Below are 9,202 nucleotides of genomic sequence, written 5' to 3' on the forward strand. Positions count from 1 at the left end.
TTCACCCAGCTAGATGATTTAGCTGAGCCTGAGCCCTATGTTCCAAAACAACTGAAGGTTCACAGTTAATTCCCAACCAAAAAGATTACTTGCCCTTCTCATTCCCAGCAAATGAGGTCGGTCTCTCTCACCACAGAACAAGCAGCACATCCCACCTCCCTGGGCTCTGCTACCCTGCCCTAACACACAGCCCAGGCACAACAGCATCAAGCCCAGCAGCACCTCAGCTGCATCTCAGATGTACGACAGAGCAGAAAGCATCAAGTCAGTATATGAAAACCATGAGGTCAGACACCAGAGGATGAAGGAGGTCTAAGATACCAAACTAGTCATACCAGGATCCTATTTTTACAAATTAGAGATGGAACATGCCTCAAGAGAGTACATTAAAGCACACCCCTCCGACAGCAGATAAACCTGGAATGCCAGCTCTTTTGCCAACCTCTGTAATTATTTTTTTTAACTGCTCACAAATCAAGAAATAAATTCATTCAGGTTGGGTTTTTTTTTCTTCATATGGAATTGTCATTCAAGTACAGCTCACTAACTTTTATGCACAGCCCAGACTTTTTAAATTCCAGCCCTTACAGGTGTTCTTCTGGTAACTATTACATGCCAGCTCATTAAAACAGTGGAGAAAGACTGGTACAGGATTGTGATATTTGAGGGAGACATTCACTTGTAAGTGAAATGGTGCAGCCAGATGGAAACTTCACTGGTAACCAGGACAGAAAAGGTTTGCAGTCTTAATAAAATTAACTGGAATTATATACTCAGAATGTTTTAAAGACAGACAGCTGTCCATCAGAGTTATTTAAACTGGTGGACAGATACTATGTCATTTTGGTCAGCACCTAAGCGCACGCTACAGATGAACTGAGGCTTTATCAGGAAAAGAAACAGATGATACTGCCTGTCTGTATGAGGACATGAAATAATCTTTGATCACAGCACTGACATGTAACACCAGAGTGAATGATTTATGAGAGCAATTAGCTGAAACAAACCCAGCCCTCAACATGTAAGTGGCATCAAGAAGTCTCACTGACCTTTGTGTAAGGACCCGGAATCACCAGGCACGCACCAACCTCCCTGGCAAAGGCAGCGCTGCAGCGAGATGCACAACAGGAGGGGATGATTCTGGGAAGCTGTACCAAAATGCCCGAGTGTGATAACAACTACCTGCTGCTTCCCTCATCAGCCTGGGAGCTCTGAATTTCCAGACACCTTCACAGGCAAAAAACAGTTCTGTTTAGGTCTATCCTGCAATAAGGACTAGCAAACCTTATCACAAGGGTGAGATGCACGCCCTTTGTGACATATTCCCTTTCAAGGATGCTTTAGATTTTTCCTGAATGAAATACAGTGATGCAGGGGTGGGGGTGGGCAGACACTCACTCCATCCATACCCCAGGATGGGCAGCATCAAGCCAGTTCTTGTCCCTGTGTCACACAACACCCGCACCCAAGGACAGCCTCGCTAACGTGTCTCCTCATGTCCAGAGGGCAGGTAACAGATGACATGCAGCCATATCCCAAGACAGCCTGCTTTTTAATAGCCATAATACTCCTCCAAGATGAAACTGAGTGAGCCAAACAGGACATCGCTCTGTGGTGAGAGCAGAAGTACACTGATTAGTCAAACCACAGTCCTGCTTTCGTTAAGATGCTTCTGCAAACGGGGAGATGTGCAGCGTTGACACAGTCATCACAGCTCCTGCTGCCATAGCTCAGCCCCAAGCACATCCAAAACTAGAAAGGCACAAGGAGAAGCAAGTGCCTTTGAAGAAAAGTGCCCAAGTCATCATTTTATATTTAACACATCAAATTGGATATCTGCATTTACACAACACTCACTCTCATGTCGTGTATTACAGCTCAGAGGACTAAAAGGCTATTTACCAGAAACACTGCAGCAACAGGTATCCCACCAACCTCAGCAGGGCTTCCCCCAGAACAGAGCTGCTCAGGCACAACCATTTTGCAAGCTGAAATTCAGAGAAAGCAAATGAAGGGCAGCTGGACACCTGCATCTGTGAACACACAGAGGACAGGACAGGGGATGCCAGCAACGCTGCCAAGTGTTTGCACTGCTGGGAACAATTGTATCAGGTCAAGGCCACAGGCTACGCACTGCACCTGGAGACAACCACTGCCCTGGTGTCATACACAGGTGCTTGGAGCAGGAGCAGAAACACATCTAACAGTTAAAAATCAGGAGGCACACACCACCTGATTTGATGGCTTTCACCTAGTTTTTTTTCCAATAAAAAGAGTTAAAGGGTTTTCTGGTGGTGCTAGTCTTTAATGGGCAGCTTGGTGCTGACATCACAACACAAGCTGTTTAACCTCAAGAGTTCCCTTCGATTTCTGAGTCAATACAGAGTTGACAGGAATTCTACAAACAGCAATTTAAAAATTAAAAAGAGCAATGCCAGGACTCTACTCACACAGATAAGTATACTTGGTATTTCAAGCTACCCACCCACTCAGCGAGCTCCCTGCCTCTCACATTCAGATCTCCAAAGATGAGAAAAAGAAACTCCTGACCTCAGCACAGCTACGCTGTACACGGACTGTCTCTCTATTCCCCAGCCAGTCATAACATTTGAGAGGCAAGTTTTCATTGTAAATCATTATTGGTGACTCACCTGAGCTGGCAGTAACGAGCCAGCACCAGCAGTGACTGTACTTCACCAAACCGTACAGCAAGACAACAGTCTGCAGAGCAAATGCCTGAGGAGCCAGCTCAACCAAGGGAGTGAGGAGCAGGCAAGCTCCTAAAACAACCTACTCCTGAATCTTCTGGCTATTCAGTAGATCAGCTTCACCAAAGCAAGCATCCATCACCTTCTACACATGTCAAGTTTATAATGACTAATACAGTTTATTGAAGATTAACTTAGGTCTTGCTTTTCTTAAGTTGCTTTTCACTAAACATTATTTTTCACTCCAGGCAGGAAGGAATAACACTCACACTAGCCACTCAGCATTTTCACTCCTTTATGTCTAATTGCTTCACTATACATTCCAAGCTCCTGAAGTTTCCTTCCCTCCCCCAAGGAGCTCTACCACATCCTGGCTTAAGCCCAGGTTCCAAACTTGAATTATTTTAAGTGCTACTTGTTTGAAATGCCCACATCACGCTATGACTTCAACCCTCCTCTCACGACATCCAGAAGAGGACACACATACCTAGCCTGGTCCTGCTGGCCCCGTGCTGCTGAAGGAACCCAGCACCCATGACAACGGTTAGGTTTTGTGTTATTGCTTCTGTGAAACTAACTGGCAGTCATCTGTGGGTGGAAACGCGTCTCCACAGTTCTGGAGGAAAGCAGGTGTCAGGAACACTGGGCCTGCACACACCAACAGGGCTCAGCACGTGCATGGACCAAAGAGCAAGAGCAAGATGGGGCAGAAATCCTCCCTGTGAGCCCAGCCCAGGGGGGCCCAGGCCTGCACCAGGAGCTGGGAAGTGCCGGCTTCCATCACAGAGGAGCCAGAGAGCTCCTGGTGGAAGAACTCTCCCCAGGATCACAATGATTCAGCAAAGATGCTGGAAATGAACCCAGACATTTTGCTTCCCCCCCTGCAAGTGACCCAAGAGTCCAGACCCTTACCCACATCCCAACCCAGTGTTCCAGTTCGTCTTCCTTCCCAGGTGTGGCAGAAAGACCCACTTGCTTCCCCACATGGGACAAGACCCACACATCCCACACCCTCCCAGCCAGAGATGACTGCCGGGCACCCCGGCTCCCACTCCAACACCCTCCTCGATCCTTTCCCCAGCCCAAAAGGGACCAGGACCCAAGCATCATCTGTCCCATCCCAAAGGTACCACCGGGACCCCAGCATTCTGCCTCGCAGCCCTCTCCCAGCACCGAAACGGCTCCGGGAGCCCAGCCCCTCACCCCCATCAGGGACGCGGCCACCCCGTCTTACCGCGCTCCCCCACAGCGGGCTCGAACACCCCGCCCCACACGAGCCCCGGGCGCCTGGCACCCCAGGCGCTGCCCCTGAACCAGGGCAAACCCCGGGCGCTCAGCCCCACTCCCCCCAGCCCCAAGGTGGAGGGGGTCAACCCGGCCCAGCACTCACGGGCGCAGCTCCCGGCGCTAAGGCAGAGCCCGGCGGGGACGACTCAAGGCGAGCCCGGAGTTCAGCCGCCGGTGCGGGCGGGGGCGGGGCGAGGGCGTGTCTTAACGAGGCCGCGCCCCGGGCCGCGCCCCCTCCGCTCGGTGTGGGGGAGGGGCGGGCGCCGCCGGGCCGCCAAGCGCCTCAGCGCCGCCCCCGTTCGCCTCAGGGCCGCCAGCCGGCTGGGCGCGCTCGGCGGCCGTGCGGCCCCGCGCCCAGCCGCAGCGTCACGGAGGGCGCCTGGCAGGGCCCAGCCCGGACAGTCCCGCCGCCGGAAGGCGAAACCGCGGCCGCAGGGGAGGGCAGCGCTCCAGCCCGGGCCATGCGCCTCCCCGCCAACGCAGGGCGGGCGCACGGTCGTCCCCGGCGGGCCCAGCCGCGGCCACCGCCACCGCGGGGAGGGGGAGCCGGAAGTAATGTAAAAAGGTCGCGCCTCCCGCCGTCGCGCGCGCTAGTTCTCGCGAGAGCTCGTGGAGGGGAGGGAGGGCGGAGCGGGGCGGGGCCGTTCGCAGCGCGCGCGCGCGCAGCGGGGGGGGTTGCGGCGCTTCGTCGTCACCGGCGGCGGCGCGCGACACCGCGGTCCCGCAGCGCTAGAGGACACGGGCAAGATGGCGGCGGCGGCGGCACTGCGGCACCTGGCGTGGCGGGGCCGCGCCGCCGGGCGGCTGCTCCAGCAGCGGAGGGGGATCCGCCTCTCCGCGCCCGCCGCCATCCAGGTACCGGGGCGAGGGGGAGGACAGGGGCTCGCTCCCTGTGGGGGAGGCGGCGGGGCGGCCGGGCGGGCGGGCGCGGAGGAGTGCGGGGCGGTGACACCCCCACCCCCCCCCCCCGCCATGCCCGGCTGCCGCTGTCTCGCAGGTGACGGTGCGGGACGCGCTGAACCAGGCGCTGGATGAGGAGCTGGAGCGGGACGAGCGCGTCTTCCTGCTGGGCGAGGAGGTGGCCCAGTACGATGGTGCCTACAAGGTGGGTGGCTGCGGTTAACGGGCCGGGAAGGGCCCTCCGGCGGGCCCTGACTCCTCTCTCCCGCCCTGCAGATCTCCAGGGGCCTCTGGAAGAAGTACGGGGACAAGAGGGTGATCGACACCCCGATATCAGAGGTACGGCTGCCCCTTCTCCCACCCCGGCAACCCCGTCCCAGCTGCTCCCCCTGTGCTGACCCCGTGGTTCCCTTCTCTTTCAGATGGGCTTCACGGGAATCGCTGTTGGTGCTGCTATGGTCAGTGCATTCCCCTCCCTCCCCAGTTAAGCACTGAGACCCCTTTTACATAAAAAACCCACACCAATATGTGCCTGACTGTATTCACTAGGCGGGGTTGAGACCGGTGTGTGAATTCATGACGTTCAACTTCTCCATGCAAGCGATTGACCAGGTCATAAACTCGGCGGCCAAGACCTGCTACATGTCTGCAGGAGCAATCGCTGTCCCCATCGTCTTCCGGGGCCCCAACGGGGCTTCAGCTGGGGTGGCCGCTCAGCACTCCCAGTGCTTCGCAGCTTGGTACGGCCACTGCCCGGGACTCAAAGTGGTGAGTCCTTGGAGCTCAGAAGATGCCAAAGGTCTGCTGAAAGCATCAATCCGGGACGATAATCCAGGTGAGTGCAGGCAGGTGATGCTGCTCCATCCTGAAAAGAATGGCTGTTTCCCCTCCTGCCCCATTTAAAACAATCAAAAAAAAAAATTAAGCCTTAAAACACCTCAGGTTGCTCTACTGCAGCTTTAGAATACTTAGAAAGGCACAGAAACATGTATTCTTTTCCCAACAGGCACTTGCTTTGCCAGCAGTAGACTTAATTTTGTACTGTTGGCAGTTACATGTCTTTAGTGCCAGTTTGGTACCAGTCAGGAAGTGGGGAGGCAGTTATGAATCTGTTGCCAAGGGGTCAGGAAGGATGAAGGTGAGTCGGGAGGAGTTCCTGCATATGCAGTGTCTGTGTGACCCATTGTCAAAGATGGCACAATGCACTGACCTGTTCAGAATGCCATCCATCAAACACAGGGCAACCTTTGGCTGTATTTCTCACAGACACATGTGCAAATTCCAAGACCTTTCTGAAAGTAACAATTCTAAAGTTAAATATCAGATCTCATTTAACACTAACTCCAGGCAGGGTGTTTTTAATAATTCAGCATAGAAGTAGAGACTAATTGCTCCTGCAAAGGTACTCAAGTCCTTGTTGCTGGAATGGACTTAGTATCTTGAGCTAGTTTGCTGCAGTCCTGTTAATCATCAGCACAGCCCCCTGTACTCGTTAATCCAGGTGTCTTTTCTTCTAGTTGTGATGCTGGAAAATGAATTGCTGTATGGTGTTCCCTTTGAGATGTCTGAACAGGCACAGTCAAAGGATTTCATTGTTCCAATTGGAAAAGCTAAAGTAGAAAGGGAAGGTAAGCTGGGAATACAATTTGTTTCCTTCTTAACTGAGCTGCTTGGGGACTAGACAAGAGAGAGAGGTAGACATTTAGCCTTTATGCCATTCAGCATACTGTTACCTTCTCCTGTAGTAGCATTAATTGTTCCTGTTTCCCATATAAAGAAAAGGAAATTGTGTGATTTCAGCTAAAGCTGTCTAAAAGATCTGTTCCTCAGCACAGAGATGGATTATATGTTGTCTGAAAAGCTTTTTTCCTCACCTTAGTGTAGAACTTTTGCAAAAATGCAAAGTGAGGTCACTGTAGTAGTTCAGCCCATTTGTTCATCGTTACCACCCAATTATATGGATGTTTGAAAAAGATGATCTGAAAAGGATATCCAGTATCTCTTCTGTTCCCCAAACTAAAGGGTACCGTTTGTGTCTTAGCACAGTCCTGCCACCACCACTCTTCATGCTGTGGTTGGGCATAGAATACTTAGGATTTCAAATGAACAGAAGGAATTTCAGAGTTAGAATCTTCTTAAGAAGCCAGAGATCTTGAAGTGGTTTGGGTTTTTTTTCTCTCCTGAACACTTGTTTGTGTTCTAGGAACTCATGTTACGTTGGTGTCCCACTCAAGACCTGTTGGACACTGTTTGGAAGCAGCTGCTGTACTTGCCAAAGAAGGTGTAGAGTGTGAGGTGGGTGAGGGTTCTGTTGGCTTTCTCTTTCCCTGGAGCTGGGGGGGGGACGGGACACAAGCAGAGGGTCTTGTTCAGGCTCCACAAAACTTCAGTGTAACAACTACAAGCTGCTTTTCCTCATAAATGCTCTAACAATCAGTGAGCCAAGTAAGTGCATCTAAAGTTTCTGCATTTGACCCTTCATCACAAAATTAAGGCAGAACTGCTAACGATATTCAGATCCACCCAGCCACGTGGTAAGCAGAACAGTGACAGTGTGTGCAGCAAGACTCACCTACCTGGGATTTTCCAGGAGCCACCAGGAACTGTTCTGCTCAGTCTCTGCCAGGACAAAAAGAAATTTCATTAAGCCATGTCTTTTGGAAGTCAAAGTAGGTGAAAGTGCTGGAGGACAAAACTCACCAAGTCTGGGTTTGTTCCAGGTTATCAACCTCCGTACCATTCGACCCATGGATATCGAAACCGTGGAAGCCAGTGTTGTGAAGACCAACCACCTGGTAACTGTAGAAGGAGGTTGGCCACAGTTTGGAGTAGGAGCTGAAATCTGTGCCAGGATCATGGAAGGTAAGGCACTGGGTTTAGCAGTAGACGTGTTGATGTCATTCCCTAGTCTAAATCTTGATACTGCTTGATAAAAGCCAGGTGAAGGCAAAGTTTGGTGTTTGTCCGAGGACCCTGAGCCTGGCTGTCTTGAGAGATTTCCACGGGGTGGATCCAGCTCGTAGCCCCTTGCAAGTAACTTACTCCAGGAACCTGATGGTGTGAGAAGTGGGATGGAAACCTCTTGTCTGACCCACAGTATATGAAGATAAACAAGCAGGAACAGCTCTCTGGCTTGTTAAGAGCTCCAGGAGCAGAATTGTTTCAGTAGATTAAGAAAACCATAGTGCATGGCAACCTGACACTGTTCTCTGTTTCAGGGTCTGCCTTTAACTACTTGGACGCTCCAGCTGTGCGTGTTACCGGTGCAGATGTTCCTATGCCTTATGCAAAAATCCTAGAAGATAACTGCATACCTCAAGTGAAGGATATCATATTTGCAGTGAAGAAAACTTTGAATATCTAACTTGTAAATACATGTTTTATGGTTCTGCTTTAAAGAGTATCAATGGTGTAGGGCAGGACGTACACATAACTTTGTTGTATAGCTATGTGAACTTTTTGTACAGTGGGGAAAGTATATTGACCTCCCAGAATATTTATATGGGGTTACCCTCTAAGCCACGCTTTGATTAAGCAACAATGTGCTAATGCCTGTTACTTCAGCAGTACAGGTGGTCAGTGCTACTGGATCTGGGTGTGGAGAACACCAATCTGATGTTTGGTGAGGGAAAACGGGCCTCCTCCTGCTTGGCTTGTAGTTCCCAGAGGAGCTGTGCTGAACTGGCTGGGGTGGTGGTGGAGTAAGAACTGAGTGAGTAAGCAGGCCAGCCCTGGAATGCTGTACAGCTCCAGGAGCCTGTGGGCACAAGGCTCAGTAGAGGTGAAGGATAAACTGCAGTGAGCGAAGCCTTGTCTTTCTGTCAGCAGCTGTGTGAGCTGCACATGGTGGCTTTGGAAGCTCCTGGGTCGGGCTGTGGGGGCTGATGCGTTTGGTCTGAAGGGCACTCTGCTCGGGCAGGAAAGCTTCTCCACAAAAATAAAGACCCATCAGGATGCAATGGGAAACACAACCTGATGTTTCTTTACTGGTGGTAAAAAAAATTGCCCAGGTGCTTTGCTTTGTTTGGGGTTTTTTTTGAAGTCATCACACGGGCAAACAACAGCATGCTCAAACTGCAGTTCCTACAGGGCAGAGGGAATCATGTATCTGGCTGCACTGAGCCTGGGGCTGCAGCAGTGACATACGTGGGTTCCAAGAGCCAGTAAATGCCACAGCAGCCTTGAGGCAGCTCAGGGGCCAGTCCTGCCAGGGCTCAGCTTTGTCCTGCAGCCTCTGGTACGGGGTGAAAGCTGCCTGCAAGCATGGCTTGTCTGTGCCCCAGCCAGGCTGCCTTGTCCCAAGCTGC

The 9,202-nt window shown here is 51.8% G+C and overlaps 1 protein-coding gene across 1 annotated transcript; it reads left to right on the top strand.

Moving 5' to 3' along the window:
* Nucleotides 1-4,723: 4,723 nt before the first annotated feature.
* PDHB (pyruvate dehydrogenase E1 subunit beta) lies at nucleotides 4,724-8,293 on the top strand. The gene is made up of 9 exons (XM_084269837.1): nucleotides 4,724-4,850; nucleotides 4,993-5,100; nucleotides 5,172-5,234; nucleotides 5,318-5,353; nucleotides 5,445-5,730; nucleotides 6,413-6,523; nucleotides 7,099-7,190; nucleotides 7,616-7,757; nucleotides 8,114-8,293. Exons 1-9 carry the CDS (start codon nucleotides 4,743-4,745, stop codon nucleotides 8,257-8,259), a joined length of 1,092 nt encoding a protein of 363 aa, XP_084125963.1. The 5' UTR covers nucleotides 4,724-4,742; the 3' UTR covers nucleotides 8,260-8,293.
* Nucleotides 8,294-9,202: the final 909 nt, after the last annotated feature.

Source organism: Gallinula chloropus (genome assembly GCF_964237585.1).
Source record: "Gallinula chloropus genome assembly, chromosome: 12".
NCBI lineage: Eukaryota > Metazoa > Chordata > Aves > Gruiformes > Rallidae > Gallinula > Gallinula chloropus.

Excerpts from the sequence above, each read along its gene's own strand:
- PDHB (XM_084269837.1), top strand. The coding sequence starts at position 4,743 with ATGGCGGCGGCGGCGGCACTGCGGCACCTGGCGTGGCGGGGCCGCGCC. Across the intron at positions 4,851-4,992 it reads CCGCGCCCGCCGCCATCCAG|GTGACGGTGCGGGACGCGCT; the intron begins GTACCGGGGCGA and ends GCTGTCTCGCAG. Across the intron at positions 7,758-8,113 it reads CTGTGCCAGGATCATGGAAG|GGTCTGCCTTTAACTACTTG; the intron begins GTAAGGCACTGG and ends TCTCTGTTTCAG.